The sequence below is a fragment of the Zosterops lateralis genome (assembly GCF_965231275.1).
Source record: "Zosterops lateralis genome assembly, chromosome: 1".
Taxonomy (NCBI): domain Eukaryota; kingdom Metazoa; phylum Chordata; class Aves; order Passeriformes; family Zosteropidae; genus Zosterops; species Zosterops lateralis.
Genome location: NC_139762.1, coordinates 21,676,070 through 21,690,611, shown reverse-complemented (window position 1 = coordinate 21,690,611; position 14,542 = coordinate 21,676,070). Strand labels below are relative to the sequence as shown.

Below are 14,542 nucleotides of genomic sequence, written 5' to 3'. Positions count from 1 at the left end.
GAGTTCAGAGACATCACTATTCACAGAATCAGAGATTCATTAAATGGTTTGTGTTGGAAGGGACCCTGCAGGTCATCTAGTTCCAAGCCCCCTGCCACGGGTAGGGACACCTTCCACTAGACCAGGTTGCTCAGAGCCCCATCCAACCTAGTCCTGAACACTTCCAGGGATGAGGCATCCACAACTTCTCTGAGCAACCTGTTCTAGTGCATAACCATCCTCATCACAAAGAACTTCCTCCTGATTCTAATCTAAAACTATTCTTTAAGTTTGAATCCATTCCCCCTTGTTCTATCACTACAGACTCTTGTAAAAAGACCCTCTCTGTATTTCTTGTAGTCTCTCATCAGGTACTGGAAGGCTGCAATTAGGTCACCCTCAAGCCTCCTTTTTTCCAGGGTATTCTCTAGGTATTAGTTGATAATACCTACACATTTGTAACTTCCATACCTAGGTATTTCCAAAAAACCAAGACAGCAATTATTCTTTGTATCTCATAGTTTTGACTTTCTGTAAATGAATATGAAAGTAAACAAAATTTTATGTGATGCAAGAAGAAAAAAAATACATGCCTCACAATTTCATAGGACAGGTACTATCTGTTTTCTTTAAAACCAAAAAAGTCTCTCTTTGCCTCTTCAAACAAGGAATTATAAGACACCTAAAAATTAAATAAATCTATCACAATTGGTTTTCAAGCTACAATCTATTAGCTTCTCTCAAATATTTATACTCCACTGATTCCAGTTAGTCTTGCACAATCCGAAATCTCTCTCAAACTTTTTTTCAGTTGCCAGGGTAACATGGAAACAAAGCTCCTCCTCCCACAAGAAACAGTCACATTTTCTGTGCTGGGAAATCCAGAGGCACAACATTTCTGAAGCAATGAGGCTCCTGCAGGGAAAACCACCTTTGTGGTTACAGTGTAAATTCATGCCTTCTTAAATATATGAAATGGCAGCAAAGCAATATGGGACTGGGTTCTGAACACAAACAGCAACACAGTTATGCTGTATGAGAAAGTATGAAATATACAGTATGAGTAATCAGAAGTCATGTCAGTTGGTTTTCTCAAATGTATAAATTGAAATGTATCTTCAGCATGGGTCATAACTCTCTTTTCTAATACAAAAGAGAATTTTCAAACATTCTTGGACTCAGTCCACTTTGAATTATTAAATAATACTAGAGCAATTTTAGTACTCACACAGGTTGGAGACAAGAGAAATTCCTGATATTTAAATCCACATGTTGCTAGTGTTTGCAAAAGTTCATTTCTGAAAGGAATCAAAAAGCAATTACTCCCTTCACATAATCTTTAGCCCCTTTTTTAATCCCAAATAAAACCAGATTAATTCAACATCGTATTTACCAAAGCATTCATTGCAATAATTGGACAGCAAATTATTGATATGTCATCCATTACTGAATTTGAGATACAACATATGAAGTTCAGTGTTAGAGACTATTATACATTCAAAGGCACCTCACTCTTGCTACAGTGCAAATACCTCTTCAAAAAACATCCCAGCTCTAGGAGAGTAATTGTAGTGTGTTGACAAGGAAAGTAATCAGAGGGCAAGATACTCTTTTTATTTGGAATCATAAAACAGGAGATTAAAACCACTACAAATAGCTCACTACTTCCTTCTGCTCAAATACACAGCACCAGCTAAGCCTAACAAAAAGGCTAAATCGAGAGATGACAAATATCAGTGGCTTTGATTATAAAAGTCAGATGGGACTGTGGTTTATAAACAACGGAAAAAGACTGTAAGGGAAATAATCTTAGAAAGACTTTTCTTCTGTATTCCATGCAGACTGCACTAGGCTGGAACTATGCAAAAGGTAGGAGCTGTGACCTGTACCTGATATTGTACGTGAGACTGCATCCCAGGTGTTGTAAGAGAAACCAAGTGTCCTAACCTGGGGTGTTTTCTAAAGGACAGCTTGTCCCAAGCACTGGCCAGCAAGGAACAGCCTAGGGAGTCCCAGGGTCTACAAGACAGGACCATGAACATGGAACACGGAGTGAGAGAGCTGAGCATGTCTCCCAGCCGCCTGCCACATTCATTAAGAGCATGATATGCAGGGTGGCTGTTGGTGCTTTAAAGAGTGCATGGAAAGATCCAACTCAACTTCAGCAAGAACTTAGAAGACTGCAACTCACTCTCTCCTGCTTTGGTCACTAGAGAGGAGAGTGCTCCTGCTGTCATTAGATAACTGTAGGGACACCTTTCCTCTTCCACATTTCAGACCAAGACTAAATACAACCTTCTTACTGTATCTCTGGACAATCTGATGGTAGCCCTGAACCAGGGATAATCTATTATCAACAAAGGTACTCAAGAAAGCCCCTGTATGTCCTGTGACCATAAGACAAGATACCATGAGATCTTATCACGAATAAGCCCCTGAAACCTCTGAATGTTACACCTATTGTTATTTTTCTTTGAAAACTAATTCTGACCTTTTCTAAAGAAAACATAATCATCAAATAAAATAAAATAAAATACTCATCAAATAAAATTAAAATAAGATACTGTTGTATTTTATCTGCTTACAGACATAACCAGTTATCTAGCAAGTTTTTTTCACAACCTAAGATTTTAATTCCTGTCCCATCTCAAGCTATTTTGTTAACTCTAACTCTAGGAAATAAAAATCCCTTCTAAAGAATAAATCCCTTCTTCTAAAGGATATATCCTTTTTGCAAACTAAACCCTGCACATATTAATTAGAGTTTTACCTTGCAGAAGAGGATTCAAATCCTTTAACATTTTCTAAAAGTAGGTATTTTGGAAGCTTCTGAAGCCTACAAGGAAAAAGAAAGCAAATCAGAGTAACAAGATGTAAAGTACATTATATTCATCCACAGATCCATTTAGCTAGCAGAAAGATCAAAGTATTTCCACATCATGCTAGCTGTTAAAGTTTAGTATCCTCAAAGAGCCAAATGAATTAAAAATGTGGACTGCTGGTAAATACCACAAAGCTCCCTAAGTTTGGATGAACATCTGTACTCTCTTGTACTCCATGCATGTACTTTTGAAAATCTTTATAACTGTTCATTTCCTAAAGCACAATAATATTATTCAACAGATTCAGTGTATAATTGGAAATATAATTGCTGGGGGAACACCAATTGCTACTTAGATGTAAAACTATTATTTTCAAGTGCTTGTACCTGAAATCTATGTCAAAATGTCACATAAACTTTACTGATAACATATCAGAACCAGTATTCATTTAACTGATTTAAGGAACACAACATATTTAGAGTTCAAACTGCAAATATTCTCCATTTTCTAAACCTGACTTTTTTTATTTTGATGGAGGTAAGGGAAGGAGGTGTCTCAGCTGTAGCAAGATCAGTGCAAAGGTCTGGAAATAGGCACATTCCAAAGCCAGCATATTTAATCTCTGGAGAAATGCACATGCCCAAATTGTGCCAGGGACTGTTCCAAGAGTTTAGAAGCATAGACAATTCAGATTCAAGTCTCTGGGAACATTCTGTAGCACTGTAATAAGGCCAATGTAGACACAGAATGTCTGTCACACACTGGGATCTCAGAACAGCATACAGAGGTAGAGTATTAATGCCCCTGGACAGCAGCTTCATGGTTATCGAAGTTAGTGACTTTGGACTTCCATTGGAACAAATCACAGCAGAATTTGTTTCAGCACATTTTTAATCACCACCAGTTAAAGACATCACATTAATTAAAAGAACCAATGCATCTCAGAAGAAACCAGAAAATGTACAAGAAACTACACCAAATTTAATATATACTAAAAACAATAGTGAAAAAATAATATTAAGCTGAAAAAAGCAGCAACAGCAGCCAAATTCCTTGCAGAAGAATGGAGAATTTATTTGCTAGTATGTCTACCCATACTCATCATCATTGACTACTATGAAACTTCTTTTTCAGCAATGAATCCAGAGCACAGCCTGAAATGCAAGCACTCATAGAGGATTGACAGATCACAAGGCAAGTAATCACTGTACAAAGAGGAAGTGTTAAGTATTTGGCAGGTATTAACATTAAAAATGTTTCTGTAAGGGCAGCACTTTGATGTTTTAGCATTGGATTTCACCAGGTTATGGCTTGGACATGATAAACAGACAGTATCTGGACCATCTGGGTTGGACTTTGTTTGCTGGCTGAGTGCTACAAGGATTTCCAAGGTCTTTCCAGATCTTGAAATTGTCATTTCCATTTTCTCTAATATTTGTCATCCCAGGCTACCTCTGAGCCTCATTTCAGCAATATTTCATTACAAAAGGCTGAACAAAAGCTAAGTACATCCAAGGCATGATAAATTATTTAACAGTTTTCATAAACTGCATGCATACCATATCAATTTAGAATGTAAAGGGATAATTCCTGTATTAAGAATTTCCTTTTTTTGGGGCTGAAGTGCTCCATACTCAATGTCTCACAAATGTATCGTATTCAAAAAACACATAAGTGCTATCTTAGTAAAACACAAATCCACTGGAATTGAGAAATTCTACAGAAGCCATCATGTTGAACCTTCTAGTGGCTACTTTAAGTAGGTGCTGCTTCAAGAACCCTCCCCAAGGAGATAAGGGACATTAGCAGTGTCTCCTGGGGTGTTGAGATAAAAGTGAGGCAGCCAAGCCCAGGTCCTTTGCATCGTCATGATAAAAACACAGGTCCTGGAGTGTCTAAAGCTTTGGTTTTGAGAAGGAAAAGCTTCTGCCCTTTATCCAGCTACGCCCACAGCAATTGGGAAGCAGCATTTCGGTATTAATGTGCTATAGTGTCCAAAAGCATCCAGCCTCTTAACCATGTCTCAGTTTAATGGAAAGGAATCTCTAGATCAGGATGCCTTTAAGGATATGGAAGGTACTATTATTCTGACAAATTATTAACTTACTCAGTATCTGCCAGGTTTTATTTATCATTTTAACAGATCAGTTGGAAACCTGTGTTACATTTTTCTTGTTCACAAAAGACATCCTCTGCAACTTCTGAACAACCCATGTTCTCTCCCTAATTTTATGTCTCTGACAGAAGCAGGGGATTAATAATCATTCTTTTTACCTAGGAATTGTCTAACTTAGTGGGCTACAGAATCTGTGTTTTGTTCTATGTTCTCTGTCACAGATTTCTTATGTATGGTCCTGCCAAGCCACTCAGCCCTTCTGTCTCATTGTTCTCTCTCTGCTCATGACAAGAACAACAAGGACAAAGACACAGTTCCATTTAATGTTGTTGGCTGCATAAAGTTTCTAGAAAAAGGATGAAGACTCTTTTCTCCCAGTGCTAAGAGCAGTTTGAAAGAAAGGCTTTTTGGTACTGGCTTCCTTCTGTGTTGAGCACTCATTAAAAAAAAAAAAAAAGTATAAGAGACACCAAACATTCATCTGTCCTTCTCTAATCTTGACAGCAAGATGAACTAAGGGAGGAATATATAGGGAACAGCTGTCCTAGTCTCCAGGTGAAGCAAGACTGCCAAATAATTATGCCTGTTTCATTAGGAACTGGGATCTGACCAGGCAAAAAATGACAGATGAATACAAAGATAAGGATGCTTCAGACAATGCAATGTCTGAACTGCATTGTGAATCTGCTATTCAAATTCTTTAGTATTACTACTCCAAACAAGAGAATGTATTACAAACCAAAAATACACAATCTGCCCCAAGATATCTAGAAGCAGCATCAAAAAGAACAGAGACTTTAAGAAAGAATGGAAGAGGTTGCAAGATGCATTGCATTGTACAGTCAGTAACATATTTAAACCAACTTTCAAATGGTACCTCTTTGAATGATGACTATATGTTGAATCTAAGATTTTTTACCCAATATTTTAAAAACTTTTCATGTTTCCATGAGACCAATAGACAAACTATTATATTATCTACTCCTGCTTCTACGTAAAATCAATACAAATTTGATGTTGAACTGAAAAGAACTCTTTCTTTTAATTTATCATCTAAGCACAGTTTAAACAGACATGCAATGAAAAGGAAACCGGACAATGAAAGCATATACAGCAACAATGAGGTGATTACAGTATTAGTAAAACACAAGTATTTGTAAGTTACATATGATCATGTGAAAACAAACACAGATTACAACATAACACTAGTAGCATCCCTCTAAAACATTACAGATGTCTTGTCCCACTGAAATAGAGAAGACCTAGTTATAACAAAGCTTAGTTACAAAAGGGGCTTTACAATGGAGGTAGAGTTGATTTATACCTTGGGAGTATATCAAGTATGTAGAGAAAGCTCTTTGTCCGTGGATCAGACACATCACCTTGCAGGCCAATTCTAAGAAAGAATAAAGAAACACTGGTGTATTACTCAGAGCAGACTGACATTTGAGTTACATTTTTCTACAGAATGCTAACACTTTGAGTTTCGAAAGGAGATTCTGCAAAAGCACGTATGGACAGGAGGAGCTGCTTACAGAGGCAGTGTCCTGAGAGATGCTCTAAGGAATGAAAGTCTGCCCCTGGAATCCATCAGCTCACAGAAAGGTTAAAATTGAAGCATTCAGTAATGAAATCCACTCCCCAGGCTGCAAAGGCTTTAGCATTCTGGTCTTGTCCAGCAAAGCCTTTGAACATACTTGGCTCTGAATGAACAAAAAACCCCCACTGGGTTTCTGGGAATACCCTGCTATTTCGCACTGAATATATTAAATTATTTCTATGAATTAAAGCTTCATTGTTCACCATTTAGCAGGATTGAGCCCCATGTGAATAACTTCAGAACCAATTTTGTAACACTAAACTGGACAGATTATGTAGGTTACAAAAATGATAATGATTCCAGGCCTGTGTTTTCCTGACTTATACTTGTATTAGATCATAAAAAAAAGAATAAAAGCTTTGTAGAAGAGTTTTAGCGTGTATCTAAATTAATCAATCACACACAGATTTTTCTTTTCATCATATTATAAAGAAAAATATTTGAAATATTTCCTATATTCATCATAGGTTTGCACTAATAGATCAGCGCCACTTCACAGGGATTTCTTTTCAATCTTAGGACATTCAATCAGATATAATTTCTTACACAATCAGTATTATCACCATCAACAGACTTTTTTCATGAAGCTACTACTTTGCATGAATGCAGTTACTAGAATCTTTCCCCACTGGTCATTGCTGTCAAATTATCTGAATTACAAATTAATTTGACAAATAACATCTCAGTAAACTCAGTCCTTAATCAGCAAGATATTCCTCTTTATCATTCACAAAATCATTTCAAAGCCATTATCCTTCCAGTCTTGGCTAAAATAGAAATATTCTTCAGCATAAACTGTGTGCATGCACAATTTTCAAAGTACAAATAAAACCAGATTACACTCTTGACTCTCAGGCAGAACTGAGAAATTCCAATCCTTCTTCTGGAATTGCCCCAGGAAAATATTAGATTGATATCTAAAAGGAAAGGCAGCACTCCTAAATACTAAATTTCACTATTAGAGGAATAATATAGCACACAAAATTGCTGCTGTAAGAAGCTTACTTAAACTGAATTAATATATACATATGCAAGAAATGCGATCAACCATTAAGGTGCAAATTGCTGCATTTATTTCACTTCAGTAAACACCATGATGAAAAGAGCTCCAATACATCTCTCAGGAAGAGAAAGATACACAGATAACTCACACACAGTGTCACTCATGATAACATTTCTCCTTTGACCGTACCTAGTGCAACAACTGCACTTTTTCCCCAAGAGTGCTGTACCTACCTTGTAAACGGCTGACAGGGAGGACTCATCAAAATCATATCAAAAGATAATTTGTCAAATTCTTTCAGTGTTATGCCCTGAAAACATAAAAAATTAGAAGAATGTTGAGCAATGTGAACTGTATGAAATTCTCAAGCCATCCTTCAGATCAAACAATCTCTCATTTGACCTAGTAATTTCAAAATCTTTTCTACCTTGGCAAACCATAAAATGTAAATATGCATTCACTGCTCTGAATATAAAACAAAACACTGATAAGGTTAGCATTCATACATAATCCTGAGGTTTGTATCTGCTCATTCTTTGAGGTGTGTAGTAGTTCCTTCAGGAGATACTGACCTGTTATTTCTCCCAAAAATAAAGTATCATTATTCAGATATGAAGTCTTTATACATCAAAACTAGTGTTCATATACTCAAAATACATGTAACAACACCTGAGAAAAAAAGTAGCTCAAGTGTAAATATGTTAATTTTTACAGATCCAGCCTATGGGTTTTAGCTCTTAGGAGCTTACTATAAAGTTTATTTCATAGTTTTTCCCCTGTAAAAATTAGTCAAAGATATTGCATGGCTGAAATTCTCCTCTACAAGGATAATTCTGCTCAGAAAAGAAAGAATTAGGTCTGTGGTAGGAATTAACTGCACGGGTAGAAATTCCTCTAAACTAAGTTTTCACCAGAAGGTCAACACATTAAGGGGCCAGGAGGAAAGATGGACAATGATCAAATAACTATGACTTGGACAAAGAAATCACCCCTTACATATTCTGAGGGATATCTATACAGCAAATGTAACATAACTACCCACAAAAAACTAGACAAAAGTGCTATATATTTTCAAATATATTTGAAGAAGGTGTTACCAACTCTAATAATCTACTCTTGTCTACTACAAAATGCCACAGGCAAGGATTCTTCTTTTTCCATTATAAAACTATAAACTATCATTTAGCCAGTTATTATTGAGAGCTGAATAAGCATTTAACCTTTAGCCATCTATTCAACTCTTACTTAAGGTGGTGTCTTAGAATAGACACAGTATCTTTTACTGTCATGTTGTAAAACTGTGAAAGATTAAGAAGTATACAGTAATTTCTAACTCAATCCAAGCAAAACCACATGCCTACTTTGCCTCTCATTTATTAAAACAAAATCCAATTTTATTTAGTTATTTTTCAAATAATTTGGCAAGTGACAGAATTCCAGATAATTAATAGATAAAACATTTTATCCATTGAGCCCATTAAAAAATTTTAAAGAGTGTTCAACCCAATTCATTTTGTTGTTTCTCTGAGCCCAACTGTAACTACAAAACAAAGGCATGCCCCAAGTAACTTAATTAAATTTTTTCAAAGTACATGAAAATATTTTTTTTGATCTAAAAATATGATTTTTTACATTCCTTTACTGGTGGTGGTAAGCATTCCTCTTGACATTTATATAACCTTTCTTGATGCAGCAGGCAAGACTTTAAGAAAAAGCCTGCAGTAAGAATATCCCTCTTACTTCAACAAGCAACTACAGCACAAGCAACCGAAGTTATTGTAAAACTGCTTTATTCATAATAACACAAATCTTTTTGTTTCTCTTGTTACTAATAACGACAGTGAAAACAACTTACATCTTACAAATGCCAGTCTACAGTAAAAAACACATTGATTACTCACCTCAATAGTCTTTGCCCATAATGGTGTGCTGGGAAAGTTGTGCTTATAAACATCATTGGCAAGAGTGTTCACATCAACAGCAGCTACAACTTCTGCATATGTGCAGCTCTCTAAAATTAAAAAAAAATAATTTGAAAACTCTAGCTTCTCCTTACTACTCTTACAAAAATGTATTTGTTCAGTTGTGCCACAGCGTTGCTCAAAAACAAAAGACAAATTGCACAATCAAATTCTGCTGTGCTGTCTTTGAAACTTTGTATAAAAAACATATGGTTTTTCTAATCATAAGGGCAATACTTCCCTTCTTTATATATCCAAAAATGGAAACTAACTCTGCACCTAATTAGTAGATAAAAAAAATCTAAACAAGCTGCACCTCTACAACCTTTCCACCTACAACATTTCCACCTCTGTGCAGGTCTCTGTGGCCAGCAAGCTCCCTGGCTACAGGAATCCCAAGTCAACCTGCCTAGCCCCACTGCCACTACCTTATCCTCTGACAACTTGCAAGAAACAAGTGTGTTATTTTAGATGTGTACTACTTCTCATTATGAAAAAATAGCACCAGTATGTTTGACATATGTCTACTCTTTCAATAAAACTTTTAAGTTGCCTGTGCTTACATTTCAGTAAAGCCTTAGGCCTCAAACTCAGCTGCTGCCTCCTTTGAGTTAAAGGTCCCAAAATACCAAACTCGGCAGCTTCTCCTCTCTTGGACAGAGGTGTTATTGAAGACACGACAGTAACAAAACCACAGCTAAAACCCTGAAATAAAAATACACTAAAAAGAATGTAAATAAACAATCATTAATTCATAGAGTAAGAGAGCAATAGATTCTACAGAAGCTAAAGAGATAAAAAGAACATTGTTTACTCCATTGCTCATCATGTCACACTATTTGCTATTACTAAACACAATACCTTCACTGAGGCTTTTTATCCAAGAAGATGAGCTGTGGTTACTGTCACAGCTGCAGGCAGAGAAGCGACCCTACCTCCTGGTACCTGAGATCAGTATCAACCTCCAGGATATTTATATTATGATCGGCATTACAAAGCCTCAGATGAAACACAGGCAATTGAAAAAAACAACTTTTGTAAACCAAAAGAAACAAGGCAAATAACCACAAGCCTTTGAATAATCTCACTATACAAGTAACACATTAACAAATGACCTTATGAGACACCATATGAATTACTGCTAGTCAGCTAATTATTTACAGTTTGAGAGGATGAAAGCACAACTGGGATGATCCCAGTGGATTTAATTTTGAATAACACAGTTACCATCCATCTACTATCTTTCAGGTTTTCAAGGCTATCTTAGTCAAAACTAAGATGAAAGAGAAATCTGGGTATTGAAAACATTGTAGCACACATTTTAACAAGGACCAAGCTGGTTCTTCCAGGTTTATTTGATGGTATTGAGGGGAAAAAGATAAGGATTTTCACAAGATAAGTACTCACAGACCATTAAGCGTCAACATACAAATCATTATTTGTCATTGCTGTCTTGACCTTTTGAGACAGGCTCGGAAGGACCATACACAAGCTGTAACTGAGAACTAAATACAGGTGTCTCCACAAGGACAACAGAATGACTACACCTGAGATTACAGAACAGGTATGTTAACACTGACACCTAGCGTGAAAAGAAGCTGGATGAATGTCTCAATTTACAAGCGTATTCAAGAACCAACTCTTTCATCTTCCTAAAACAAAGCTGCAGCATCTAAGTAACAGGAACAAACTTCCAATACTGTTAAAGAGACTGCTTTTCTCACTTACTCCTTCAGTTCTTAAAACACACTGTTGTAACAAGCTAACCCTTATTGTGTTTTCCAGGTACTCTAGAAGAAAAATGAAATTTAAAAAATCAAGACCCTCAAATTATTATCTAAATTATCATATAGTTTTAAAAGGGCAATTGAGAAGGCAAGCTGTGTGTTTTCTCTCACAACTCATGACTCAGACACTCGTTTTTTTAACTGCCATCCACCCAATATCTCCCTGTGTACATACAAGAAAAAGGAGCTACTGAGGACTTCACAGGCCCCAAAGCCTGGAGATACTGGAAGAGAGACACAGCTAATAGTAACCTACTGAATCTCCTAGCAATGCAACGTTCAGTCTAAACCAGAGATGTAAAACACCATGGAAAAAGGACAGGAACTTTCCCTGAAGTATTCCACCTGAGACCCTCTCTCCCTAATTCAAAGACCTGATAACTTTTTTAAAGCTTCTCCCCCTTCTAATTTAAAAGTTGCAGCTCACTTGGGAATTCCTGTTATGGAACAGACTCCCTCTAAGAGCTGATTAAGCGTATTTGTGTGGAAATGCCCTGGAAACGCATGAAGGAGCTCGAGCAGACAAGCAGCTCTCACACATCCAGCCTAACAAAGAAAAGCTTGTGTAAATTTCAAACAATGGGAAAATGCAACATTTTAAAAGAACTTCTCCTGAAAGTTAAATAACTTTTTGTCAAACTGTGATATTCCACTTTTCCGTAGCAATTACATTTACTACTTGAAAATTACTATAAGGAATGCATCATAAAAAAAGCCTGAAAGCAGAATCTAAGAAAAACAGAATTGAGACTGTGTTTAACTATCCCCATCGACAAAAGGCACAAAACCAACTCAGGAATTGCTGACTTGGTGGGATGTTAAATCAATTCCTCAAAATACATAGCAGACCTTCAATACAGAAACAGACACAGCTCTTTTATCCCCCTCAAACAAATACATCCAATTTTCAAAATACAGGTATTTAAGAGAATTACAATAATGCAGAAAACAGTATCATTTTATTCAGACTAAAAAAAATAATACACATTTCCTAAGTGAAACTAAGAGGCTGCTGGAATACATGATGTGCAAGATTCCTCAACATAAGTTTTTGAACAGAGATTTTTCATTTCTGAGCAAGATGACATAGTTCAAATGGAAGCCACAGACATGACGGGGAAGTTACTGAGGGAGATGTTATGACTTATTTTGTAGGCAGACTACATTGTAATATTCTCTGTTGGTTGAAGGCAAGTGAAATCAAAATTGTACCATCCTATTAGTAAGGTACTGATTTCACACTTAAAGCTTAAAACCTCTTGGACACAGACAGCAGAAACTTTCTGATTGTTACTTAAACTGCCTAAAGAGGCAGCAATCACACTTTAGGTCATAGGTCTCTATTGAATACACAATGCTTATAAGCCATTTCAGCTATGGAGTTGTCTTTCTTGAAAGAAAGGGACACTCCTGTAAGGATTGGAAGGTGATGCTGTCAAAACAAAGAAAGACATTAGCTTCTGATTTGAAAAAGTAAACCCAAAGAGTGTCACCTTCAAATGCCAGAAATAAAACTTCTAATCTAACAATATCTGTCCTTTTCCTCTTCAGAATTGATTCCTTTGTCATGTGTTTCTGCAGACCTTAAAATTAACATAGATCTGTTTATATTCACTACTGTACTTTTGCAGTAGTCATCAGTGTCAACAGAACACATGGAATACACTGGGTTATAGCAAGGGCAGTTTGGTGGATTTCAGTATATTGCAAAATAGAAGCCATTATTAGCCAAATTATCTATTCCAACAGGTATACGGAAACAGATGGAAAAGAGAAGATTAGTCACAAGTTCTGTCAGTCCTGTTTCCTTTTAAAACAGAGAGCAAGGATTTAATTTCTGAGTTGTCAGCTCTTGGCTGAAATGGTTAGACTGAACTGTCCATGGCTACAGTCAACATGACTATCAGTAAACTTGATACTTGCTTCCTGCAGGATACTTAGCAACTTCTTTCACTGCTCTATTTGTACAGGATTTGATCATGTTAAGCCATATAAACTTTATAAACTTACATGACAGCACAACTGGCACCATCCCATGCCTCAAAGAGCTATATTTTGGAGAAGCATTGAGTTTAGGTGTAAGAACTTGCTCAAGCCAGCAATATTTTTGTTTTGCATTGTACTGAATCTTAAAGCTCCTTGCCAGTTTTGTGTCCTTTGCCTCTCCTGGTGGGACAGCTTTACTCAGTGTAAATACACACACCAGTTTACTGTGCTGCGCAATTCACAGAGACAATAAAGTAAAATGAACAAACATGCCTGACAGAGCACAAGAGACACAGGCTGTTACTCTGTAAAACTGAAGTCTAACAATTGCAGAGGAAAAAATAATACCAACTCCATCACTGCAAAATTATAGTATTTTTTTTTTAATTGGTCCTTTAGGGTTTCACGCAAGGAGACTTTTTTCATGGACCTGGCAGATTACAAATGCTTGTGGCAGAGACATGGAACCCATTTTTCATGGGAAAACTGCCTGAATTAATAGGCCAGTTTAGGTTTGTTTTGGTTGGGAAGGGGAAGAGCAGGCTGTTTGTTTGATGGAATGTTGCTAAGGAAATGAATTTGTAGTCATAGGTTTTCTAAAAATAAAACACTATTTTTCACTGCAGAAACTGTGCACTTTATAAAGAACAAATTCACGTACTCACACGTAAAAGAATTATCATAGATTTAGACATGTATGACTTATACTTTATAAATCCCAAAAGGCTTGGGGTACAGGGTGGGAAGAAAAAAGAAATGCACTTTCATCCCTTAGCTGCCTCAATCTTTCAAAAGTGTGAATATGAACAGACTCACTGATTTCTGACCTTAACTGAGCTCAATCTTCTAAATTGTATCTTTTTCAGGTCTTCAGTGTTAAAATATTATTATAAAGCATTCAAAACCTAAAACCATAAATTCTGCATTTGCTGAATTATCTATAGCTAAAGTACCAACACAGAAATAGACAATCCCCAAGATTTTTCTTTTTCAGCTTTAGACTGAAACCTAAATTCAGGAACAATTTCTTCACCATCAAAAAGAATGTGATTCAGTTATGAAGCTATGTACTCATAACTTCTATGTACTCTTTGAGAGAAACACTTAAAGAGACTATAAACTTCCATCAATATGTGGAAATTATTTTTTAGTGCAGGTTAAGGACAATCTCAAAACCAATTGCACACTTTTTGGTGCCAAATGCATTCTATGATAATGACAGCTGCCACAACAGCAAACACCTCATCCTGCAAGCAATCCTAAAACTACATTTTTGAAAGACCACAGC

The 14,542-nt window shown here is 36.3% G+C and overlaps 1 protein-coding gene across 10 annotated transcripts in view; it reads right to left on the bottom strand.

Moving 5' to 3' along the window:
* TRDMT1 (tRNA aspartic acid methyltransferase 1) overlaps positions 1-14,542 on the bottom strand; it is a 40,868-nt gene that overhangs the window by 10,697 nt on the left and 15,629 nt on the right. For 4 of the 10 annotated variants that reach the window (XM_083871716.1, XM_083871715.1, XM_083871713.1 and 1 more), the window contains 6 exons: positions 10,045-10,186; positions 9,422-9,531; positions 7,754-7,830; positions 6,242-6,313; positions 2,750-2,815; positions 1,208-1,277 (listed from right to left, as the gene is read on the bottom strand). In XM_083871716.1, coding sequence (XP_083727842.1) covers positions 1,208-1,277; positions 2,750-2,815; positions 6,242-6,313; positions 7,754-7,791 — 246 coding nt within the window. In that variant the 5' untranslated portion in view covers positions 7,792-7,830; positions 9,422-9,531; positions 10,045-10,186. The other 6 variants (XR_014591147.1, XM_083871712.1, XM_083871710.1 and 3 more) reach the window with 4 other exon arrangements.